The 27,642-nt window shown below is 30.6% G+C and overlaps 2 protein-coding genes and 1 long non-coding RNA gene across 5 annotated transcripts; 2 read left to right on the top strand and 1 right to left on the bottom strand.

Annotated features, from left to right (window-relative positions):
• The first annotated feature begins 7,363 nt into the window (after window positions 1-7,363).
• Window positions 7,364-10,654, top strand: LOC123893223 (pentatricopeptide repeat-containing protein At1g01970-like). Its single transcript, XM_045943160.1, has 2 exons — window positions 7,364-8,228; window positions 9,425-10,654. The coding sequence occupies exons 1-2, from the start codon at window positions 7,716-7,718 to the stop codon at window positions 10,205-10,207; spliced, it is 1,296 nt and encodes a 431-aa protein (XP_045799116.1). The 5' UTR covers window positions 7,364-7,715; the 3' UTR covers window positions 10,208-10,654.
• A 1,338-nt stretch (window positions 10,655-11,992) lies between these two features.
• On the bottom strand, window positions 11,993-22,137 carry LOC123893064 (LOB domain-containing protein 18-like). The gene is made up of 2 exons (XM_045942987.1): window positions 21,589-22,137; window positions 11,993-12,536 (listed from the first exon to the last, which is right to left on the bottom strand). Exons 1-2 carry the CDS (start codon window positions 21,916-21,918, stop codon window positions 12,177-12,179), a joined length of 690 nt encoding a protein of 229 aa, XP_045798943.1. The 5' UTR covers window positions 21,919-22,137; the 3' UTR covers window positions 11,993-12,176.
• LOC123893065 lies at window positions 15,984-20,153 on the top strand. 3 transcript variants are annotated; one of them, XR_006803336.1, is made up of 4 exons: window positions 15,984-16,521; window positions 17,618-17,662; window positions 17,932-18,001; window positions 19,047-20,153. It is a non-coding gene; the product is annotated as an uncharacterized LOC123893065 (long non-coding RNA). The 3 variants fall into 3 exon arrangements; XR_006803338.1 differs by lacking the exon at window positions 19,047-20,153 and adding an exon at window positions 18,195-18,596; XR_006803337.1 differs by lacking the exon at window positions 19,047-20,153 and having other exon boundaries at window positions 15,985-16,521; window positions 17,932-18,194.
• Window positions 22,138-27,642: the final 5,505 nt, after the last annotated feature.

Below are 27,642 nucleotides of genomic sequence, written 5' to 3' on the forward strand. Positions count from 1 at the left end.
ACAGTAATTTCATAAAAAAAAAAATAGATTTTAGCAGTTAAATTCAATATTTTTTAGGAATTTAAATTAGGCTCAAATTATAAGTTTTTCATAGTCCACCAAAAGGAGTCTGATTTTGGTGAGATTTGAATCTACAAGTGTCGTAAGTTATCTCTCTATATGATTAGGCTACAATAATACATCATCACATCACATTTTCTGTCTATAGACATAGTACAAACTCATGGCATGTTCCACTGCATCACATTAAGTCCAAAATAAAATAACATAAAATGTTCCAGCACATTTGCAACTGCAAGTGACAGTGTCTTGCATTATCTTGTATAGTCTAAGTCTAAATTTTTGTCTGATGTACAATTTTTTAACAAAAGAATCTTATGGATCATATATATGTTAGTAAGTATTTTTTTTTCCCTACACAATGTCGGTAGGTATTTAGTTTTAGTATTTTATATCATCAATGTATACAATCTCCTTCATTTTTCAGAGGAAAAATTCTTTTTTTAAACCTACAAAAATGAATTATATATATTAACCGAATAATCTCAGTACAAGATGTGCCAAAAAGACTACAAAAAATTACAAAACGTCAAAACAAAATAACAACATAAATAATTAATCGATGCTTGTAAACGAGCTCGACTACCAACTATGGTAGTTTGAAACTAGATTAATGTTCGTTGTCTTCAACCAGCGATATGAATAGAGTTTGACTTTTTCCAAGAGTTGAGATAAGGACAACTCGGAACTTCTGAAATCTCTCTGATTTTGTTCGTTCCACACAACCAAAAACATAAGAGTCAAATGACTTGTAAAAAAGAACGCCGTGCTCGAAGACCGTCTGATGAATAAGTAAACTGAAGAAAATGATCTGCTAAATTTTGAGAGTCCACCTACGAAAACACAATCCACGATCGAACTAACGACCAAAGGGAACCAAAACTCAATTTATAGCTTTTCATTTGCCCTCTTTATGGCAGTTAAACCTTTTGTAACTGTTTTTACTCTTAGTGTACACAAATTTATTTAATTATTTTTTTACTGTACAAATTTATGTAACTTCAGCCTATATAAAGGGCTCATTTCCCTTGTATTTAGGGATGGCAGAAAAACCCAAACCCGTGAGACCCACCCGAACCCAAACCCAAGTCAACGGGCGAAACCCGAATTGACTGGGTTTGGGTTTGGGTTTGGGTGACACCCGAAAATATGGGTGTGGGTTTGGTATCACTCAAACCCACACCCGAAACCCATACACCCACCCGAAACATGTTAAAATTACCTAAATACCCCCACACATATATATATATATATATATATATATATATATATATATATATATTAATATATATATATATATATATATATATATATTAAGTGTAAAAGTAAAATTAGGTTTTTCACAAACCACAAACCAAAATTGTGTTTGAATTTTGCTTGAAAGTTGGAAGAACTTAATTTTGGTTTAGTTGTAATTTAATTTCTTGAAAGACTATTTTGTAATTTTAAATTCCCTTGTAATTTTAAACCTATGTTTTTGCTAAGTGATTGACAATATGTTTAAATTCCATTGTTTTTGCTTAAATTTACCTTGTTTTGCTTAAATTTGCAAAGTAGTACAAAATGTGTTGTGGGTTTGGGTTTGGGTGTAAAAAACCCGAACCCAATGGGTGTGGGCGTGGGTGTAGTTTTGCCACCCGAACAGATTTGGGTTTGGGTTTGGGTTTGGGTGTTGATTTCGGGTGTGGGTTTGGTATCAGTTAAACCCGCACCCGTGGGCGCCCATTGCCATCCCTACTTGTATTCAACATAACTCAAGCTTTGTAACTTTGGCTAAAATGAAAGAGTGAGACAAGTGATGCATGATGCTTATTTTTGTTGTTATTGTTATTTTCTATTTATTTTTGTTCATATCGTTTACTAGTAAAAGGAAGGTTGAGTTGCTCACAAACAAGTATTGTGATGATGTGGCACTCTATAAGAAAAGTTTACAATCTTTATTAAAACATTTTCATATTTCATATTATAGAGTTACTCTAATAATAAATTATAAACAATAATAATATATTAAAAAAAAAAAAAAAACTAACACAATTTATTGTTGTTGAATTGAGACAAAAATGAATTGCAAGCAATGAAAGGTGGAATGATGCATCATGTTATTGTTTTAATTGCATTGCAATATATTATTAAAATATATATTGTATGTTACAATTCCATATTAATGCAATTGAAAACAAAGAATTCTTGGAGACACTAATATTGAATATGTAAATTTAGCTAATTATCAAACACAAACTCTATATAAAGTTAACCCAAAAGATAATTATCACCACCACCATATCAGGAAGTCTACCTTCTATGTTTTAACAAAATTTTAATTTATCTATCTCATGGCAAAAACTCTATGGTTTCTTTGTCTAACATCTCCATGAGAAAAAGTTATGCATGTCCCTCTTATTTAATATTTTCTTGAACATTTATTTTATTTTTCTTATTATATTATATAAACTTGAATATTTGTTGTTGTCAATATATAAGTTTGGACGAAGATTTTATATATTTGAATATAGGTTTAGTTATTTGGTTAAGGTAAAGAAAGTCTTATAGATGAATAAGATTTAACATGTGGCATCTTCATATTTGCTTAAAAAAATATCATTTGATTCTTATAAATATTCTAATATTTTATTTTCAGCCGTAACGTAAACATTCTTTTAGAATATGTACTTAATTTATCCAAAAAGTAGGTGATTATGTAAATTAAATTAATAATTTTTGAATTATTGGTGAATTTTAGTTGTGTAAATATGTTTAAATATATGTGTGATTATATTTTCTAAATATATGTAAATATATTTTAACATCTACGGTTTTAATAATATCTAAAATTTATTTTGACAAATGAGCATCAACAATTTTTATTTAATAATTTTTGTCTTTTTTTAATTTAATTTACAAAGTTTTTAGTACAATTCTAAGTGGGAGGAAAAAGTATTTAACACAATTTCTAAACTAACATGTTTTTAGCACAATTCTTTTCATTGATTCATTTTATGGTTGTAAGAATAAGATGGCATGCGTAGATTAAAATAGGACCGTCTATTAAAATTCATATATATTCATATTGAACCATCCAGATTTAGGCAAGTGTTATACGATAAATGCATGAAGATTATATATTTGGACAACCTCTAAGTTAAGTTGAATCAATATAACTTCTTGCATGTATTACAATTATAAGAACCGCATGACTTGAGTGTCAACTACAAAAAAAAAACACTTATTTTAATTTCTACTTTGTTTTTGTTTCTATATTTCTCTTGATCGAGATCAAGTAGATCACCTACACATTGTAGACAATATAGTATTTAAAAATGAGACACATATTTATATTTATAAATTATTTGGATTGTCCTCTTTTAATTGAATGCCTCCAACATCAATATACCCTCGACCTATATAAATTTTAAGGCACTTCAAAATCAATAAATAGAAGTCTCTTTTATCCTCTTCAACTTATTCACATAAAAAAATTAATTATATTCCCATTAATCAACAATTTTTTATACAAATCTTTTACCTTATATAAAATAAAATAATAAATGAAAAAGAAAATAAGAAACAAATAAGCTAAAACATTAGACTAATAAAATAATAGATGAAAAAGAAAAGTTGTCTAATTACAAACATTATATCAATTAAAAAAAATGATGGTTTACAAACTGCCATTAGAGTTAAATACACATCCTTACACGAGGTGCCATTTCATAGGCTTTATAAGGAGCAAGGATGCAACGTAAGCAAAAATAGAAGTATGTTTTATCCTGTTCTCTTCCTTCACATGAAAAAATAGTCATATTCATATTAATCGATTCAACTCAAAGTTTAATTAATCATCGAACAAAACACCGGTTAATATTTAAAAAAATATCCAACCTAAAAAAGAAATATAAAAAATGATTAGAGATGTTCTAAACTCAGAGTAATAGAAAAATTTCAATTTACAAACATATTAATAGGCAACTGTCACATATATGTATATCAATTTCTTAATCAATCACATGTAGACATACCTGATATTCTATGAGGTTAGACACCATCACCTACCAAGGACAAAAACCAATATACTTATGATGTAACTATATATATGCACACAATAGTTTTTAAATCAATTCAAGACACTATAATGTGTAACTAAACCTATTATTTTATTAGTCTAATGTTTTAGCTTATTTGTTTCTTATTTTCTTTTTCATTTATTATTTTATTTTATATAAGGTAAAAGATTTGTATAAAAAATTGTTGATTAATGGGAATATAATTAATTTTTTTATGTGAATAAGTTGAAGAGGATAAAAGAGACTTCTATTTATTGATTTTGAAGTGCCTTAAAATTTATATAGGTCGAGGGTATATTGATGTTGGAGGCATTCAATTAAAAGAGGACAATCCAAATAATTTATAAATATAAATATGTGTCTCATTTTTAAATACTATATTGTCTACAATGTGTAGGTGATCTACTTGATCTCGATCAAGAGAAATATAGAAACAAAAACAAAGTAGAAATTAAAATAAGTGTTTTTTTTTTTGTAGTTGACACTCAAGTCATGCGGTTCTTATAATTGTAATACATGCAAGAAGTTATATTGATTCAACTTAACTTAGAGGTTGTCCAAATATATAATCTTCATGCATTTATCGTATAACACTTGCCTAAATCTGGATGGTTCAATATGAATATATATGAATTTTAATAGACGGTCCTATTTTAATCTACGCATGCCATCTTATTCTTACAACCATAAAATGAATCAATGAAAAGAATTGTGCTAAAAACATGTTAGTTTAGAAATTGTGTTAAATACTTTTTCCTCCCACTTAGAATTGTACTAAAAACTTTCTAAATTAAATTAAAAAAAGACAAAAATTATTAAATAAAAATTGTTGATGCTCATTTGTCAAAATAAATTTTAGATATTATTAAAACCGTAGATGTTAAAATATATTTACATATATTTAGAAAATATAATCACACATATATTTAAACATATTTACACAACTAAAATTCACCAATAATTCAAAAATTATTAATTTAATTTACATAATCACCTACTTTTTGGATAAATTAAGTACATATTCTAAAAGAATGTTTACGTTACGGCTGAAAATAAAATATTAGAATATTTATAAGAATCAAATGATATTTTTTTAAGCAAATATGAAGATGCCACATGTTAAATCTTATTCATCTATAAGACTTTCTTTACCTTAACCAAATAACTAAACCTATATTCAAATATATAAAATCTTCGTCCAAACTTATATATTGACAACAACAAATATTCAAGTTTATATAATATAATAAGAAAAATAAAATAAATGTTCAAGAAAATATTAAATAAGAGGGACAAAAACTAACAATAATTTTGAAGAGACACAAACCTCACCAAGAAAAACAAAAACAAACCAAAAACAAAAGGACCAAGCAAAAAAAAATGTGAACTAAACAATAGACTAAAAAATCGGGACTAATAAAGTTGGAATAAAATTTCACTAAGCGAATAAGTGAGAATAAACTCCAAGAAAAAGAGAGATGAATAAGTAGATAAGCTATTTGGAACCTTAAATTGCATAAAACGTAGTAAGCAAATACGTTATTTGATTCATAATTTTCAAAAAATGAGATCACGTGGAACAAATAGTCAAAGCCACCATATATGAATCATATTCTATAATCAAAACTTATTTTAACATTTCTCATGAGAAATATTGTCTACAAGTATAATTAGGTATGCCTCCAACTCTTATTGAAAATAATAAAATAAGGGATACATCAAAAATAAAAAACAAAGTGACATATGACTATAAAATTGTAACTCATATAAAGAAAACTAAAATCTTATATGATTACACTAATAAAATAAAAAATGATACATACTTTTAAACTTATGAAATATTATAAGAGATCTATTACATTAAAATATAAACAAACTACGATATAAATTAATAAAAAATCTAATATTTCTAAACAATTTTTTTTACTCATATACTAATATTAAATATAATCATATTTTAAAATAATATCTATTATTTAACTATATGTGATTATAATTATCGCAATTATTATTTTTTATTTATAAAAATATTTTAATTATATATTTTAATCAAATCCGTGCAACGCACGGGTTTACCCCTAGTTCATATAATGGTATGGTGTTACTATGTCAAGGTGTGAGCTCATTAACCACTTGAGCCCAATGACTTGGTTAGTTCACCCTCATTTTTGTTCATGTTGTTATTGTTATTTTCTCTTTAATGCACTTTTGATCCCCTTATTTTGAAAAACTTGAACTTTTGATTCCCTTATTTTAAAAGCCAACTTTTTGATCTCCTATTTTGATAAATCTGAACTTTTGATTCCCCTATTTTAAAAGCCAACTTTTTCATTCCATATTTTAGATTTTTCGGAGTTTTAGTCCCCCGAATCAATTTTGTCAAATTTTTGTTGACGTGTCAAGCTCATTAATGACGTGACAGTTTTCATGTTGACAAAACATTTCAATGTCATTAATCTTTTTAAAAATCAAATATTTTAAAAGTATTAAAACAATAAAATAATTAATGATGATTAAAAACAATAAAATAAACCTCTTTACATTATATAATAATAACAACTAAAAATCAGTAAATTACTAAAAGAAGTTAGAAGAGCAAACGCTGGTTCCCAAATCATGGAACCCTAAGAAATTAGAAACATAAACGCTCGTGTTAACATCTTTCGTCTTTGTTCGCTCCCTCTTAATCGTTCATTGATTTTGTTCTCAATTGTTAATTTTTTTGGGTAATTTACTGATTTTTAATTATATATTTTTTGGTAAGGTTTTTTAATTATATATATGTATAGAGGTTAATTCTACTATTTTTTTAATTATTATTAATTATTATATTGTTTAGTACATTTAAAATATTTGATGTAATTTTATTGTTTAATACTTTTAAAATATTAGATGTAAAAATATTAAAGACATAGAAACGTTTCGTCAGCAAGAACACTGCCACGTCATTCACGAGCTTGATACATCAACAAAAATTTGATCAAATTGAGTTCGGGGACTAAAATTCAGAAAAATTTAAAATATGGGATCAAAAGTGCAGATTTTTTGAAATATGGGATCAAAAAGTTGCTTTAAAATAAGGGACCAAAATGTATCAAAAAAAAAATAGGAGACCAAAAGTTCTGATTTTTCAAAATAGGGGATCAAAAAGTTGTCTTTTAAAATAGGGGATAAAAAATGTATTAAAGCTTTATTTTTATAATATTTATTTGAGATTAAAAAAAAAAGAAGGGAAAAAAAAAAGAAGAAAAAGGACTAATCCCAAACCCAATCCACTTCCTTTTACCCTTGTAACTGTACTGCACCAGTGGAACTGAACTAAGCTCAACTGGCCTGAAAACGCAACGGAGTTTGTCGTTGGCCGCCGGAAACAGTGAGTGAGTAACTTCATCTTCTCCCTGTAGCGTTCGCAAGGAACATTTGCTTCTTCTGTATAAAACGCATTCACATTTTTACACTATAAGCCAAGAAACGAAAAAAAAATACTCATTTTGTTCAAACAAAGTAGTTTCTTATTCTCATTATTCATACTCTTGTAATTTATAGGTTAGGTACTTCAAATTTCAGTTTTCTTCATTCCTATTACCGTTAGGTATGAATATCTTAGGAAACAGTAGTTTTTGTGTTGATCCTATTTTCATAATGGGAAACTATTGCAATAACCTCTTGATATGCAATTTTTACTACCCTAATTACTCAATTACCAATAATACTACCAAATTGTATCGAATTCAGACCAAACGAAACTCGTTATGGAAAAGAACTTTTTATTTTGATTCACATAAATACTATTTTGATTCAGTAATAGTTGGTGTTGGTACTGAGGAAATTGTGGAAGAAGTGATAGAAGGAAATTACAAAAGATTTAGGTGGAATGAGATACGACATGATGTAACGGAAGAACAAAAACAGGCTATAGGTAAACTTCCCTTCAAGATGGTTAAGCGATGTAAGGCCGTGATGAGACAGATTATATGTTTTTCTGAAGAAAAGGGTAGATTATGTGATGTTTTGGGGGCTTGGGTGAAGATTATGAAGCCTACAAGAGCAGATTGGCTTTCGGTTTTGAAAGAGTTGAAAAATATGGATCATCCTCTCTACATCGAGGTATTTCGCATGTTCTATCTTTTTTGTACAATGATTTGTAAATTTCCCCTACCTTTTAGCTTATACAAACTACTAAAGTCTCTTGATACTAGTCTCTAATCGAATGACAATGGTAGTAGTACCTTTGAGCTTTTAATTTCGTTTATAAATATAGTATTAGTACCTTACTGTTTTGCATTTGAAATATTTACTATTCTATTTAACATAAAGTAGGACCTAATTTTGAGTTAATACGTTGTAGTTTCTAACCCACTTGGGTTGGCCTAGGGGTATTCGCTTGGGTCCTTGTAGTATGCTCTTAAGGTCTTAGGTTTGATTCCCTCTGGTGCAAATTTCGGTGGGTTAGTCCATACAGAGCAAAAATACTCTGGCTTTAAATTGGGCCCCCACAAGTGGGCGGTGGGATTGGTCCCCTCGGATTAGTCGGTCCTAGGGCCGGATACCGAGGTTTAACGATACGTTGTAGTTTCTAGATGTTATTCTGGAGAAGTTGTAGACATCTTGTTGCTTTAGAAATCTGTATATTTTTGTCTTAAACTACATAGTTAACTCAATGGCTTTATTTACCTAGATTTCAGCTGTCAGATGAGAAGTTAATACTCTATCCGGTCTTTTTTAACGTAAAAAAAAGGTATCTAGTCTATAATATAGACCAGAAACATCATTTATTCATTGAATCTAAAAAGTGAATTGTTTCTTATAAAAAGGACCGGAGGGAGTAAGTTCTTTTGAGCCAATTGATACACACATACAATGATCTGTTTCCTGAAATTGGCCATTCCGGGGTCTCTTTGACTGAAAAGGATACAGTTACAGTATTAACTATCATTCTCTGTGTTCTGCCTCATGGTTTTAACATCTTATCTACATCTGCTAGATGCAAGCTTGAGGTTTAGGTATATACCACAAAATATAGTGATCTGATTGCTAAACAAAAATAAAAGAAGTTTAATATATATGCATTATGAATATTATTATGTCCATCATACGTCTTTGTGATTGGTAATGGGAAGTGGAGTGAAGTTTATTAATCTGGCCATCTAAACATCCTGGTGAAATAATTAAAGAATAGAAATTTAAGCATCACGGCTTCTTACCTGATTATGTTCTACATGATTTGGCTGCATGAGTGAAAACATTTTATTTACTTTATTCTCGACAGTCTGAAATAAAATTTGATTTCTTCACTTTTATAGGTGGCAGAGCATGCTCTTCTAGAAGAATCCTTTGAACCCAATCTTCGTGATTATACAAAATTAATTCATTATTACAGCAAGGAGAATCAACTTGATGCTGCTGAAAATATTTTCACGGCAATGAAGCAAAGGGGCTTCATCTGCGATCAAGTAATACTAACTACCATGGTTCACATGTACAGCAAGGCAGGCCATCTTGACCGGGCCGAGGAATATTTTGAAGAGATCAAATTGCTTGGTGAACCTTTGGATAAAAGATCATATGGGTCAATGATCATGACCTACATCAGAGCTGGAATGCCTGAAAAGGGAGAGAGTTTACTTGAAGAAATGGACGCACAAGAAATATATGCAGGCAGTGAGGTTTACAAAGCATTACTTAGAGCTTACTCCAAGATTGGTAACGCAGAAGGCGCACAAAGGGTGTTTGATGCAATTCAGATGGCCGGTATCATCCCAGATGATAAGGTGTGTAGTCTTCTTATTTATGCTTATGGTATGGCTGGTCAGAGTGAAAAAGCTCGAATTGCATTTGAAAATATGAAAAGAGTAGGCATCAAAGCTACTGATAAATGCATATCTTTAGTACTTGTTGCTTATGAGAAGGAAAACATGATAAATACAGCATTGAAGTTTCTAATAGATTTGGAGAAGGATGGCATTATGGTTGGGGAAGAAACTTCTAGAATACTGGCTAGCTGGTTCCGGAAACTCGGGGTGGTAGAAGAGGTGGAGCTTGTTTTAAGAGACTTTGCCACCACTACCAGTCACCAAATAAGCTAATGTAGAGGTATTGTATTATAATTTATTTAAAACTTTGTGTAGCCGTGTCACTAAGGAATCACTCTTGTTTTCAATGTATTATAGCCATTTTAATGTGCAATGCAATGAAAATTGAAAACTACCTCCTTCCTTTCATTTCTCACTGCACTCTTAGTCTTGTGGCTGAAATTTCTATTGAAGAGAGTTGTAACATGTACATTGTCTCACTTTCTTACTCTGTTAGGATATAGAAAAATAGATATTAGAGTAGTTAAACTAGTTATGAGTTGTTAGAGAAGTTAGTTAGTTTGGTATTTGGATTAGTTAAAGAGTATGTCTCTATGTGTATAAATAGTCAAACACAAAGGTTAGAGAGTATCTTTGGAATATTGTAATTGTGAAGAGGAAGCCCTTGAGGAGAGTTTCTCTCCTATTTCTTAATAAAATTGTTATTTCTTTCGAATTCAATTCTTGGGTGCCTAACATACTGCCCAAGACTTAGAGTAATCCCAATCATCTTTGGTTCTATTATAACGTGAACAACCCCCCCGAATATATTGAAGTGTGTCCTTAAAGATGTTTGATGGTATAAATCTATATTTGAATCCTCTTATCAATCAATATTCTTAAGTACCTTTACAAGGTGAGATCCTAATGGAAGAAAGCATTAGGCTTTCAATATATTGCCCAAATCTTTTAGTCCCATGTAATGGTAAGCAGGCAAAGTGTTATAACCTCACAAAGTGACCCTTTTTTTTTTTTGATATACAAAGTGACCTATTTTATAGTATGCAAATGTGATTTGGGATACTCAACTCAACCCAAATCTTAAACCAAAAAACATATCTCACCCTCTTAATAGATGATGTTAAAAATTCTGAAGATAGTTTTTAGAGTGCACCCTTTTTCATAGCACAAAAAAGAAGAATAGGAACGAGGTTTAAAACGGAAATTTTTCCGAAAAATCACTACAGCAGAGCTATTACAGTATCTTCAAGTGATGATTTAAAACACAATTGGCTCTTGCTGAATTATTTTGGTAAGCAGAGTATTTGAAAGTGTAATTTCACATTAAAAAATTCCTTTAAATACCTCTTTATATCGAAAATACTAAGGTTAACAGATTAAAAGATACTTGGGGGGTTAAGAAGTAATCACTTACTTTTGGAAGTAATCTGTGGCTTTCCTTTGACAATTATAACTAACAGATAACTGTCTTGAAGTAATTGTTACACCTTATATATCTTCCTTCCATTATATTTTTGTCTCATAGACCTAATTAGCTGCCGATATCTTGCCATTATTTGGCGAACAAAACCGCTATTGAACGAAAGCGACAAATTGTCACTTCTCACATAATCAAGCTTTGAAATGCATGCAAAGCCAACTCAATATGCACACTAACATGGAATATACGAAAGCAAAGTTTGCAACCATGAAATAACACTTTCAAAGATAGCATACATTAACCATTATGTAGTACATACATGCATCTTTTTCTTTACTGAATTCATGACTCATTAATATCAGACACATATTATACTATCAACATGAATTAATTCCGAAAGAAAATTGATTTTTTGGCTTGAAATTCCATCATTTAAGGTGAATAAATAGGGTGTTAGGGTTCGAACCCCAATCCCCTACATATATAATGCAATGGCCTACGCCTACCATCTGAGTTACACCACGAGGACAGAAAATTTATCTAGTACTTTAGAAAAAATGAAGCAAAAAGGAGGAAAAATAATGATATAACCGTGATTAAAACTTTTTTTTTACTTCAACCACGATTAATACATAATAATGCTTTTTGCCGCATATTAATACATAGCAATTAATTGGTCCATACTGAAAGATGTTTGGAAATTTAAAATCCCTTGCTAATATATGTCCCATGTCCATCCAAAGGATAAAACAAAGAAGAAAAGATAATATTTTTTGATAGGCAAAAATAGAGATTAATGAATTAAATTCAAGACATGACTGTTCATTTAGAAAATTTGGAAAATGAAGGAGAAGATGAAGCATTGGAAGATGGTGCAGATGAAGACCCAATTTGTCTGTGAGAACTAGTGGTTGATGTTGGGCCACGAGCAGGTAAATATTGACGTGGGTCAATATTGGGCCTCTGGTGTTGCATAGCCAATGAAGGTTGGCCCATAGGATCAAAAAGTGTAGACATGTCATAGGTCACCGGCATAGTTGTGGCGGTGGGTGGTGGAAGATCGGCAAAGGAGAAGACGGCTGGTGCTACGGCCGCCTGTGGTGGTGGTAGAGGTGGTTGGGTTAACTCTGATGAATTAATGTGGCTTTGCATGTAGGAGAGTTCAGCTTGTAGACTCAGCACCTGTGGAACAAAGGGCAAGAAAGAAATATCATGATCAAGAAAAATTATATTTTTTATGAAATACTGTTGTCTCTTAAGAGTATTTTTATTTCAACACTGTTGTTTTTCTAAATAGAATTTCTTGTAATAATTTTGACATGTATGAAACTACTTTGAAAAAAATTGCTCTTTATTTTAATAATGCATACTACTCCGTCCCAAAATATAAGGGAAAATTGGTCAAAGAAAGTTGATGTATTTGGTTAAAAATTTGGACTAGATACATCTGTTAGATAATAATATTATTAGGGCTTTAAGTATTGAGCTTTATATGTTAGTAGTTTAGTAGTCCATTAGGAATTATTATAAATTATTTTGTAATCCTTATTTTGTTAAGTAATGCTATTATAATATTATTGAAACCCTAGCCGTCACTTTGTGTTTCTCTCTGAACTTTAACATGATATCAGAGCAAGGTTCGATCCGTCTTGAACCACATGTTGGCTTCCGTTGTGAGTTCCCAAAAGTTTGGGAATATGTTTGCTCTGCTCTTTGATGATTAGTGGTCTGGTTAGTCCTTTTGATTTGTTTTATTTTTGTTAGTTATTTGGTTGATTCGATTAGAATCTTGTAGGCTGTTTTGTTTTCGCATCCTATTGGTTCAAAGGTTCTTTAGGGATGGTGTTCTTCTCGGTTTGATTTGCTTTTGTTCGTGTTGGTACGTAATTGATATTAAGAACAATGATATCAATTATTGGTAAGTAATTGATTTGCTTTTTGTGTCCAATAAATTGATGTGGTAGAACACATATTGCACCAAATTCTAGAACAGTGATGAAAGCTTGTTCTCGGCTAAAATTTTGATTGGTTTGGTTGGTTTCGTTTGATTTGTTTTGGTTTGGATTGATTTGATTCTGATTGGTTCCATTTAGATCGGTCTATTTGATTCGTTCGGTTTAGTCATGCTATGTTTAGTTTAGTTTCTTGCGGTTTATTTTGTTTTGTTATGGCTAGTTCTATCTGGTTCTGTCTGGTGAGTTAAGGTAATACTCACAATATGTCTGGTGAGCGAAAGCTCGCAATCTGTCTGTCTGGTGAGCGAAAGCTCGCAATCTGTCTGTCTGGTGAGCGAATACTCACAATTTGAAATTTGAATCCGGTGAGGGAATACTCACATTGAATCCGGTGAGGGAATACTCACAATTTGAATCCGGTGAGGGAATACTCACATTGAATCCGGTGAGGGAATACTCACATTGAATCCGGTGAGGGAATACTCACAATTTGAAATTTGAATCCGGTGAGGGAATACTCACATTGAATCCAGTGAGGGAATACTCACATTGAATCCGGTGAGGGAATACTCACAATTCGAAGTCTGAAGGACTTGAATTTGAAGCTATTAGTTAATTTAGTTTATTTTCGGGTTGATTTGTAACAAGCTCAAAGCTTAGTACGCTTTAGCTTGAGGGGTAGTATTAGAAATAAAATATTTAGTTAGAGTAGTTTGATTTTCGTTTTTTGTTTGACAAACTCTCGATGATTATCTGATAATGCATCGTGAGTTTGAGGGGAAGTGTTAGATAATAATATTATTAGGGCTTTAAGTATTGGGCTTTATATGTTAGTAGTTTAGTAGTCCATTAGGAATTATTATAAATTATTTTGTAATCCTTATTTTGTTAAGTAATGCTATTATAATATTATTGAAACCCTAGCCGTCACTTTGTGTTTCTCTCTGAACTTTAACAACATCAACTTTAGTTGACTAATTTTCCCTTATATTTTGGGACGGAGGGAGTATATGTAATGTGGGACATTTAGCTAAAAAATACTCTGATTCTAATTAAAAAAAATAGATGAATTTTTTTTTTTTTAAAAAAAATTACAACATAAAAGTACACACTGAATATCTTTTTTGATAATAATGAAAATAGAAATAATATCATAACAATATAATGGATTTAATTCATATGTACTGTATAAGGTTGAAAAAATTATGCGTATAATTATAGCTTACCATTTTGTTACTTTTTTGTCACATTAATTTTAAAATATCTCTATAATTATTATCAACTTGATAAAATATGATTGAATGGATGTTTAGTACTTTTTTAATGTTGTAATGGACACAGATCATATACTCTACTAATACTTAACAGTTAATGATATTATTAGTAGTATAAAATAAGGTGAGAACCCCAAGCTAATTTGAGAATAAAGGACCTAGGATGCAAAAATAACATTGACAAATGACAAGTATGAACGCGTGACTTTAAACAAACTTCTTGAAAATATAAATAAAAGTTTTGTACAAACAAAGTCACTTGGGAAAAATAAACAAATGAACATGATTAAACTTGAAGGGAAAAAATATCTAAGATCAGCAATCTTCACCAAATAATTTAAAGATCACTGTTTAGTAGTATTAATATTTCTGATTTGACATTGACCTATTTAACCATGGGGATTAGCAAATTATAGTAATCTTTATACTTTCCATTGAAAAAAATAAACTAATCTATATTTATATTATAGAGCACATAAAGTCAATTAATTATAATATTCGTAAGAATGACAATATAGAAGAAATTTGCATGTACTCAAGTTATTACTTAATGGACCGTAGAATTTCACTCAGTAATAATAAGAGAACACATTGTACCAAGAAATAAATGACAACATAAAAAGAGTGTTAAAAATGAGTTATAAAGTTTGTCAAAAAAAAAAAAAGAGTTATAATTAGTATATTCTTCCATCATTGTTCATAGTATTACTATAATTAGACTTTTAAAATAAGAATTTATAAAATAATTTGGACAATATAAGTCAATATGGTAAAAGAAAAAAAATATTTCTCTTCATGTTTTAACTCCCTTTTTCTTACACTCACCTCATTTTATTTTTAAGCAGTCAAATGAATATATAATAAAAATAACATTGTCATCAAATTACTCTATCAACTAAGATAATATTCGTAGTCGTTAGATTAATCCATTAGCTAATCGTAGAGATTGAAAAGAACTCCAGAGGCTCAACTATAGAAGCTATATTATTAAAGAAAAAAACCACAAAATATAGAGGGACTTTTACCCCATAATTATGAAAGATTATTAACTACTCACCTCACGGTTACACATTCTCAAAGTCTAAAAGAAGAAGGATGAAATTGTTTTTAGTAACATTATTTATAATTTAACAAAAAGATATATAGGGACAAATTAATTAATGTGAATTTTGATTTCCCTATCAAAATTGCTTAACTAAACCATGGAAACTACCGACCATATCCCTAAAACCAGCATGAACCAATGACTTTATGTAGACTCACTACTAGAAAACACAATTTTAGCCTCCAAAACTAGCGTCGGCCCCCGACACCGACGCTAATAGAGTCGGCCTATAGTCAGATTTTCTCACGCTAACCAATTAAAATTCATTGTTTATTATTTTAAAACATTAGCGTCGGCCTCACCGACTCTATAGAACAAAATGACTGATGCTGGGTGTTCAAAAAATTGGTAGAGTCGGCCCATCCGATGCTATTACTTTTACTTGAAAAATATTAATTCTATATTTCCTCTTTTTCTCTCTATTTTTTTATTTTTCAGCAAAAACCTTTCCAAATTCTCTCATTCATTCATCATTCTCACGTTTCTCTCTTCTTTTTACCTCACTCACAATAAAAACCCTAATTTTTTTTTCTTCACTCACCAAACCCTCACTCGTTTGTAAATCTGAATTCCTAAACCCATCAATCAAAATCCTCTTTCTCTCCGTTCATCGTTCTGAGAATCACCAAACCCATCCATGGAATCCCTCACTCGTATTCGCTTGTAACCCTCGTTCCTCTTTCCCCTCAAATGTCACCAATGATTCTGAGAACCACTTTTGAAATAGCGATTCTCATACATCAGCTCTTGTCAGATCCCATCGATTTGAGAGGTTCTCAAACATGTCTCACTCACCGACGAAAAGGTTTCTAAAAGGTTCATTTTCTATTGTGGTGAGTTAGTTCTCTTTAATAACTCTTATGCAAATAAATTTAGCCTTTGATTAATTTTACTTTAATCTGTTAAAATATATTTCAGTTTTTATAAAAAAATTAAAACTTCATATGATTTTTCCGAGGATTTAGCGGAATTCTTTTGAGTAGAAGCACATTGTTAGAGCATGTGATTTTTCTGAATTAGAACTGACTATTGTTTCTGTCACTATATACGTTACTGATTTTTGTTAGTGTTCATTTCGGCTGATGGTATAAACTTAGTAATTAAATAAACACAATGGTCCTTCCTGCAAAAAGAGAAAGTAAAAACAATCAAAGTGATAATAGTGTTTTTCATGTTACCGTTGGCCGAATTCATCTCAAGGACTACTATGTGTTTTAATTAAATGAAATGAAAGACTACTATGTGTTAAATGAAACATAGACTACCATGTGTTTTAATTAAATGAAATGAAAGACTACCATGTAATTTTTGGCCCTTGGTTGGAGATAATGTCATGAACCATTGACAAATTAAGATTTCAAGAAGGTAATGTCTAAGGTGGCCTTTTCATGGTTCAATACTAATGGTGTCTGAAAATATCTTGAAACACTCTTTTAGTTTTGTTTGTGATTAGCAAATTTATAGAGTGTTGCTTCTATTATGACCCCAATGGTTTGAAGAATCATTGATGCAACACATGATGTACATGTGGTTGCAAAAGAGTGACTGCCATGTTTTACATGCTCAAGGTTGAGGTTTATCAACCATATTCTCCTCAAGCTTTTTCAATCATTACGTGATGGTTTTGATAATATGGTAAATTAATTAAAGCTTTCTAATTTCATTATTGAGTTCATCATGGGTTTGGTTGAATTGGTTAATTGATTTGAGATGTTAGTTTTAAATTGGGTTCATTATCTTATTTTTTTAGTTTCAGTAAATTAGTGCTCTTGGGCTTTCCATCAATAGGTCTTACTAATATACAGCAGCTCCTAGAAACATACCACATAAGGTGGTTTTTAATTCTTATGTAAGCTGGATTTTAGATATTTGATATGTGCAGCATTATTTTGGTACTTCTAAGTTAATTCATATTCCATTTGGTTGAAGGTATTGAATTCTGCTTGTGTGGAAAGCTATTTGTGAGCTTTGGAAGTAAGTCAGATGCTTCACTTGTGAATACTAGATTTGTTTTTAATTATGCTTTACTTGTGAACACTAAATTTGTTATCATAACTCATATAAAGTCTAGTTTTCCATTTGGGTAGTTGTACTTCAATGGCTCTCTCTTTGGATTTTGCTAATTATGTAGAGTCATTTGTTGTTCATTTGTTGAAGAATCAAGAGATGAATCAATTGTTCTTCGTTATTGATTCAATTATATTTTTATCATAGCTAAAATCAAAATCATTATTTGCTTTTAGATCTTTTGACAAAGGACTATATAACTCCGATCAGAAGTTCACCGTCGCCTCTTACAGCACCACTGGAGTGGTAAGTTCTTTAAGTTTGCATTAATCAATATTATATTCGTATATGTATAATATATGTATATGTATATGTACACATGTTAATTTTGCATTATTAGAATGACATATGTTTTGACAAAGGCACATAGTTCATCTCATAATAAATAACAAAGTCTTTCTCATAGGAATTGATCAACTTTTTGGGTTTTACTATATAGGATATAAAAGAAGTGAAGAGGATCCTATTTTGCTTCAGTTATCTCATTGGTTACTTCATCTCATTGTTTGGATACACAAAGAATTGAACCATTAATTGATTTCTATCTCTATAATCAATTACAATCTTTTTGTTTGAATTTCTTGCTGTGATTGTTAAATTGAATGTAGCTTATAAACTGTTGTTCTTTGAAAGATCAAACTGTGTGACTCTTAGTTCATAGACAGAGTATTTTGGTAGCTTTGGTCTCTATTGGTTTCAGGAATTGCTTGTGTGTAACTGGTCTAGGAGACATTCTCTTTTTATTTTGCTAATTATTACTACCATATTTTTCCCACTTCACTAGTTCCTTATTTTTTTTTCTTTTGTAAATGTCATTCATTGTCATTTAAATGTTGATAATTATTGACTTATGTTATAATTAAGCAGAGAATAAAAATCTCAAAGATGAAACATCCTCTAAAGCAACCCTAGATAATGTTTGTTTCAGCTAGTTTTATATTAATATATCTCATTTTGGCTTGTTCAAAAAAAAAAAAAAGTTTGTTTCAGCTAATGAGGTTTATACCTAGCCTGTTTTTTTGAATTACTTTTAATTCCATTTATCATTGTCTTTGCTATATCAGTGTTGATTAACTCTGCTTTTGTTTTTTTAAAAACCGTTTTACCAGTCAATTGATAATTATTGACTTATTGTCAAGATATTGTTCAACCCCTAGTATTTCTTTTTCTTCTTTCATTTTTGCTTTGAGTATCGATGCCCATCCTAATTATGGTTTAAAATTAGTTCTCTATTTTCTATAAATTATCATTCACTTGTTATCAGCTAATTTATTTGACTGCGTATAATTAGGAAAGTGATCAAATATACAAGGAGCTAGGATTTGCGGACAGAATCACACTCATATAGCAGTGGAAAATAATGTTTGTGTACTATCATTGGTAAAACTTTTCAATTTTTCTTCATTCCCTCATATTTTAATGATTTATATTCTTATTTCATCTCGGTTCTATTCTCTGTTCTACTTGGTTGAGTGTGTTGCTTGTTTAGATATCTTGTAAGATTCATAATTGATTAAGTGCTAGTCTACTATGTTGGAATTCTTGGTCATAGAAACAAAGCATCACTACTAATGTATGCTTTTTGTTTTATGTGTTGTTTTTTCTCTAGCTCTTTTCCTGTGTATTTGTTTCTGGTTTTCTGTTTTTTTAGGTGCAGGCTTATGGCGTTTTTCCCTTAGTGTATCCATCTGTTTGGGATTATTGCTGCTACTGGTGCTAGTTTAATTTTTGCTTTGACACTTTATTGGTGTTTTGTTGTAGCTAGCTGGGTGTTTTTAAGTTCTTTCTTCTAGTGTTTTGTAGTCCTTTAATGTTTCTTTGGTTGGGCTTTGGTCTTGTAATGGTAACGTTTTAGTACACCTTGTATTCTTAGGTCAAGACTTCTCATCTCTAGGTAAAAAGTTATTGTGGTCAAGACTTTGAAGATCTTGTTCACAAATGTTTCTTGTTTCTCAATTATTTCATTATGGCTACTATCTTTGAGATGTCATGCATGGGATGATATCCCGTAATCGTAACAAATGTCTATCTAGCATGATGGGAATGCAGGTACTGGATGCAATTGAGTTAATGCCATTTTATTTTATAAGATAGTATTAATTTATTTTGAATGATCTATTAAACCGGTGTATTTAAAGTTTTCCTAGATTCATAGGCATATTGGTCCAAGGATGCAGTATGAGTTATACTAATGACATTATTTTTGTCGCATTTCTAAGTTATCAATTGTATCAATTGTATAAATACAATTGTGTTCTTGGCTTTCTTTTATGCCTTTGACTCTTTATCTTTGGTTTTGATGACCTTAATGAGTACATTGGTAGAGATTTTATGATTGTTATCTTTGGTTTTGATATTTTAATGAATATATTGGTAGAGATTTTATGGTTGTGAGAAATTATGGTCGAAAACTATGAAAGATAATAATTTTTTGATGTATTTTTAGAAATACAGGATAGGTTCCTTTCTAGGATGAGTTTTTTAAATTAAAAAATAAAAAACAAAAGCGTCTGCTTTAGCGGACGCTACATAATTCAGAAACTAAAATATAGCATCTTTTTAGAGCAGACGCTACATTTAGCGTCACTCAAGCGGACTCTAAGGGTGACGTTTTATAACACCAATATATATGTGTAGCGTCACCCAAAAATCGAAGCTACTAGCGTCTGCCTCATATACATGTCACTAGCTTCCGCTTAGCATCTAACGGGACGGACGTCAAATAGCGTCTGCTGGACGCAACTGTCTAGCTTCGGGCATTTAAGTGTCTGCCACGATGTAGACGCTAAGCTGACGCTAAGTACCTTGTAGCGTCTGCTTTTTGCCATTTAGCGTCTCTTTATGGCCGACGCTCCAAAGCAGTTTTCTTGTAGTGACTACCCATTTGAGTACGTAACAACCGACCACATAACATATTAAAAGATTTTTGGATTTCACTAAAATGTATAGAAACTGTTCCCTCTTACTATAGTTACTTCCATGGCTTACCAAGCCCTAACCTTTTTCTTTTCATCTTTCCCCAAACCTTCCTTTTTGTTTCTTTTTTGGATGCCACAAAAAGCACTGCAAATACAATATGTATATATATGCAAAGACCTTTGTTGAAGGAATTTGGAGGGTGTATATATGTATAATATATTTCCTTATAGAAAATGAATTCATTTTTTGAAAAAAAAAACTTATATTTATACATCTATATGGCTTCATTTTTTTTTTAGTGAATACTTATGTGGCTTCATTTATAAGCTGTTTGTTAAAATAAATTTACTAACAATAATATATTTTGATATTTTTGAATAAATATTTTGGTTGTAATTAAAATGAGTTTCAAAAGCATCAATGTGAACATAAGAATATGGGGTTAATTAAATTCCATTTTCACTTATTAGCTAAAAAACAAAAATAAATAAATTTGGGGGGGGGTGCTAAATGAGATGTATGTGATTTTTTTTTTTGGTGAGATATATGTAGTTTGCATCATCTTGCAACTTTGTCTAAATAAATAAAAACCTTTATACTCAAAATCTGACCACTTTCTAAATTCCTTATAAGATGCTGATTTGAGTCAAGAAAAATGGGATTAATCTATTTCAAAAAATGACATGCTAATTAAATTAACCATAGTTTTGAAGAAGTAGCTAGCCCAGTGGTTTGGAGTTGGGACGGACAGACCGAATGACTACCGTGTATGAGGTTCAGATTCGATCTCTGCTATTAACATTTTTCCTCCCCTAATTAACTTACAACTAAAATTTAACTATAGAAAAATTAAATGAACCATAATTCTAACAAGAACTCTTATGATCAAAATCCAACATTAATTAATGAGTTACCTGTTGCTGGAGAGCAAAGATGTGACCAACACATCCATAGATAGGATCTCTCAATCTTGCTTGAGCTTCATAACAAAGAGAGACTGCAGCATCAAGCCTCCTATTAATTGGAATGCCAAGAAGGAGTTTGGATACATTACTAGCCCCAAAAACTTTATGCACAGCCGCGAAATGGGTTGTGCCATGCTCCGAATCAAAGTACGGAGCAAAAATACACCCTGACACACATTTCCTCCTTAAAAACTTGCATGCCCCACAAGGGCTACCGCTATTGCCGCCACTCCCACTACCACCACCGTTACTGCCGCTGCCACTAGAGTTTAGACTCATCTCTAGGGTTACTAATTATTACTTTTTTAATTTTTTTTTTAAAAAAAGTTTATAGTATATTTAGGGATGTAATAATTAGGTTAAAAAAAACACTAGGGTTTGGTTAATTTTGTGAGAGTCGCATAGCCCATGACTATGAAGGAAAAAATTGAAAGAAGGAAGGAATTAAGGAAAGAAGAGGAATGGTAGTGTTTGTAGGAATAGTTGGTGAGGTTATATATAGATAGGAATTAAGGAAAGAATGAACAAGTTTTTAAAGCCACGCCAAAGAGCAAAGGCTTAACCTCTAAATTAAGCTTCTTGCGTGAAGAAAAACATAAGATAAAAATTATAATTAGTTAGCTATATATATACCTTAAAATGATTCACACTTTTCCTCATTTGTCCTTCTCTACTCCTCGTGAAATTTTTCAACATAACGCATGTTCTTTTCTTCCTCAAACACACTTAGAGTCACACAAAAAATAACATGAACTCTCTCTATATAGTTGTATATCATGTGATCAAAGCAAGTTATGTATTGGGAAAGAAGCTTTGAATTTGAGGTGATGATGATGTATATGTATCTTGAAAGCGGTTTTTGTTAATATGAGAGAGAGAAACGTGTCATGGTGTGGCTAAACTTGTTAATAGCATGTTTTAAGCTGCGTGGAGGGCAAAAGACGCCAACTCTCCTTTTCTAAGTTTCTTACAATCATACAACAACATTGTCGAAAATGACTCAACCTTTTGTCTTTCTCTTCTTTACAAAATACTAATTTAGAGTGTCTTTGGCTTATAAGTTTTTCTTGATAAAAATATACGTATTTGATAAGCTTATCTAATTAGTTTATAGTATTTTTGAGATACTAATTCAAGTAGCGTATGAGCTATAAACTAGTTTTTCAGCTACTGATGATGGCTCTGCAAGTGCACAGAATCGCAATCAAGTAATAAAGTGATAAGTTATCGTTCTCCACAGGGATTGTGCCAAAATTACTAGTTTCACTTAAGAATTTAGATAGTTTTGCATTCGCTTTGTTGTTTAGAGATAGTTGTGCTGATAAAAATAAATACCAGGAAAATAAATGACTATAAAAGTAAAATGGTGCGTGTGTGTCCACGCAAGGTGGTTAAGTGTTTTCGAATCCCTCCCTTACTCTTACTTGGTGGTTAATTTCCTTTGTTCCCCTCTATTAGGATTAGTCTTATATAAAATAGGTTCAGGAGCACTCTTTGCCTATTTCTATTACAAACTGGTTAGAGCCTAGTTTAGGTTGTCTTACTCTGCTTATATGTATCATCGTCCTAGTCGGTTTCACTTTTTCGTTTAAACTTAGGTATCCTTACCCTTAAGGCTCAATTTCGTCGCAAGTTGTCGCGTGTGCCTAAACTAGTCATCACCCTAATGACAGGTAGAATTTACCGTTCTTGACTTAGCTTTAATCTTACGCTAAAACCGCTGATAATGAATTTAATGGTTTCATATATGTTCTAGCATACGTCCTTCGGTCGGGACAATTAACTTCGTTTCCTATCCGATATCCACTAATTTCCTTAGAGTTTATTCTAATGTGATCAGTATTAAAATAAAGAATAAAAACCGGACAATAAAAGAGTTTATATAAGAACAATTGAATTTAAACTCAAATTATACAAAATCAAGCATTCGTAAGGGAGTTCATCGACTCCACCTAACCTATGAAAAATAAATTACAAAGACAATAAAGAAAAGAACCTTATTGGCCTTGAAGTTCCTTGGCCCTCCTTGCCTCCTCCTTAGAGTTTTCCTAACTCTAGAGTGAATATTGAATATGTTCCAATATTTCTGAATAAATAATAGTGAAGGAGGAAGACTAGTTTTTCAGCTGGGTTCGGTCTATTTTTGCGCGTCCATCGCACCAATCGTGGCCACGATGGCGTGTAATTTTGCCTCATTGTAGTCACGATGGATCATATCGTGGTACGATGGAAGATCTTCTCCATATTTCCTGCTTTCTTCAACCGTCTTTCATCGTGCCACGATGACAAGTCATCGTGGTACGATGGTAAAGATTTGTTGCATACTTAAAATGACTTTTATGAAAAACAATTTAAACTAAAATAATATTTTATTAAAATGTACTAAAAATAGTAAAATCTACCGTTGGATTAGGTCTATATTAGACACCCGGATTTTACCATTCATTCAAAACCTTAAATTTACAGTTTTATATTCTTCAAATAATTGAATTAATTTGTCCTAATTTCAACGTTGAATTAATTTAGATCTACTTTTTTTTTTGATAGAGTAATTTAGATCTACTTTTTAAATTAAATCTAATATACTTTTTAGAGATTTTTTTTATAATTTATTTTTAAAGAGTTTAATTTCTATACATCGTCAAAATATAAAATTTTAAATTGTCATCACGTCACGATCAATCAATTATGTGTGAAACTTTAAAAATATTAGGATAAGAGTTTAATATTTTTAATGATCCGACGGTAATGATCTGACAGTTATGATTGAGTATTTTAAAAATTCTTAACTATTTAAGTAGTACGTTATAGGTCATGAATTCAATCTTCGGCTCATTATAAACAAAAAAAAAAAAAAAAAATTCTTAACTATTTTTCTCTAAAACTAGATTGTGGTCTTGTTGGGTCAATTTGATAAAACCCGACCAATCAATCGGTGATAGTTCCATTTTCACCTTAACCACTGTGATAGTTCCATATCATTTGTAAAACCATATTTTTTAAAATATTTTGGACCTATATGTCACCCCATCAAACTTCCCGTACAAAATTGTTTTTAAAACTTCTAATTCCTAATTTTGTGAGATTTCATTATATAAAATTTTTGTTACACATCTTCATACCATAATTTTCATAATTTGAAATTGATGGTACCAAAATGTGTAACAACATTTCATCTATTAAAATGTCTAGTACACATTTATATATTGACATTTTCAACTTATGAAATGTCCAGTATCCAACTTTGTATGAATTTTGTTTGAAAGTGCTCGCATTCGACAATTAAACAATCAATATTCTGTTATGAATATTTATACACTAGCAATTTGACAAAAGAAAGGATCCCGCATGAATATCCGTATATACCGACAATTCAAAAAGAATGAAAGTGTCGGCACATAAAAAAGAAAATGTACTCATTTGTGTTCCGAACATTTCGTGGAAGCTATCTGGGACAAGAGAAGGTACTCACTTATTTAGGATTTGACATTATATAAACATGGGAAAAAATTAATGGAAGAAATTACATCACACAATATAATAATAGGCTCTATGTCTAGACATGTCTCTCATACCGTGTGTAAAACCCTGATTTCTAAACCTTAAAGTAGGCATATTTGTTTTTAAAAACAACGAAAACTTTGAAATAAAACATTGGCGATAATTTTCAAATTAAATTAGAGTAAAAATTTTCTAAAACATCAATCAGAATGCAATGTCTCTTTTATAAATTGTTTCCTCGATAAAGAGTAATTTAAAAACATAACTTAAATATTATGTCTAAAGAAACATAGTCGCAATATTTATTCCAAATAAATAAATCATAATACAAATTCCAGAGAACAGAAGTAAATTAAGAAGAGTAAACACGACTCTTAATTAATAACCCCTAAACTGATCTTGTACTATAGTTGAAGAGGACCGGGTAACAAAAATCCGCAGACGGCTTCATGCCCTCCCACTTATCAATGTCGAACTAGTCTCCTTTTTCCTATATTCTTTCTATAATTTTTTTTATCGACTAAACTTTTTATAATTTTTTATTGTTTTGTTCCTATTTTTAACATAGATTCATATATTACTATTTTTTGTTTTGTTTAGTGAAATTTTAATGTATATAGATTGTTTTGTTTTGTTCCTATATATAATCTATTTTATTCCTAATTTTAAGCACATCATCTTTTTATTATATGTATTTTATATTTTTCTATATTTTTTTAGTAAAATTACAATGAAGGATACAAAATTTGAAATATAGTTAAAACTACTAAGGATAAATTAGTAATTTTGATAGAAGTCGATTTTAATTGATTATAAGTAGATGAATGATATAAATATTTGTATGACTATGACCAAGGCTAGATACTCTTATTAAGTAAAATTGCTCTCAATCAGTCAAACACATAATAAACAAACATATTTTAATTAATAAAATAGAATGGTCCACTTGCAAACCAAATGAGGTTAAGCCAAATTAATTATTTGCAAGTCATTATCATGGAAGTAGTTCAAGCAACATTGTCCCAAAAGACTGAACAAAAATGCTTTGTGTTTGCACCACATGATAGAATATACTATCCATATTTTCCTTTGACTTAAGAATATATCCATAATTCTATATTGTAACTCTTTGAATTTTTTCAAACTTGTCTTACTAGTGTCATGTGACTAGTCGACCTTCATGTATATAACTTTGGTTAACAGCAAAAATGTAGTACAATAAGGTAAGTCATAAATTCATAACATATTACTTTTTAAAATAACAAGCGAGATCCTCCACCCGTGTGGTGAAGACCTAGAAATGATTAAAACTTACTTACCGGAAATTCTATTTTTCTACTAATAAATAAAGACAAATATTAACATATAAGATGTTGTTGGATTCATCTCGATGGGTATTTTCAAAATATCATATTTTTATAATTTTTACTATTGTACAATTAAAAATATTAATCGGTCAAAGTCATGCATTGTCATGCGTGATTGTGTTTTGAACTATAGGATGTCATCTTAATTATAAGAAAAAATTAACTTTTCAGATTCATTGAATAATTGGCAAAAAAAAACGACCTTACATCCCAAGCATACCAAAAATTATTTTCATTTTAATTCTGAATGATCAACCTGAGCCACCTGTATCAAAAAATGGTAGACACCTCTAACCAAAAACCATTATTGGGGTCAAAATTCCAGCGCCATGTATCAAAAATATTAACCTACATACAAATATTAACACTCCTCCATACTCATCCCAAGCATACAATAATCTCATCCACATCCACCCCCCACTCTGACCTTAATGTCTCAACAAAACAAAGATTACTATCTTCACAAAAATTAAAAAAGTCTCCTATTATATACAATGAACCACCGTCTAACCAAGTATCAAACCAAAAGGTGAAAGTGCTTTGCATTGAGGTGAAAGTGATTTTGGAGAAAATACAGACTCATGAGCAATAGAAATGAATAAAAAGGAAGATGGTGTAGATAACACTTTTCCCTACCTAACTAGTACTCCGGGCCCAATTAACCCACATCCAGCAAAACCAAACAGCATCATGACTTTTGAAAATTTTGGGTCTTCCAATATAATTAAGCGAATATACAATTAGAAGAAAAAATAAATTAAAAACCACATTAAAAATCCAAACTATTGACCAAAATAAAATAAAATCGAAACTACACATTTTTTAGGACAATTTTACACTATTTGTGCATAGCAATTACTGTCTTTATTTTAGGAGTATAATGTAAGAGATAGTATATGTTTTAAAAATTACTGTCTTTATTTTAGGACAATCTTTTAGGAGTATAATGTAAGAGATAGTATATGTTTTAAAAATTAATGGCTTAACCAATCGTTGTTGGTTCAGTGGTGGTGATTGACGCTGAACTTGATAGGGAGGATCATAGTTTGATCCCCTGCAAGTGCGATCGAGAGGGGACTAAAATCACCTGATGTTAAAACTGACCCCGAACTGGTGGTGAAAGTCAAGAAAAATA

Source organism: Trifolium pratense, linkage group LG6 (genome assembly GCF_020283565.1).
Source record: "Trifolium pratense cultivar HEN17-A07 linkage group LG6, ARS_RC_1.1, whole genome shotgun sequence".
In the NCBI taxonomy this organism is placed as follows: domain Eukaryota; kingdom Viridiplantae; phylum Streptophyta; class Magnoliopsida; order Fabales; family Fabaceae; genus Trifolium; species Trifolium pratense.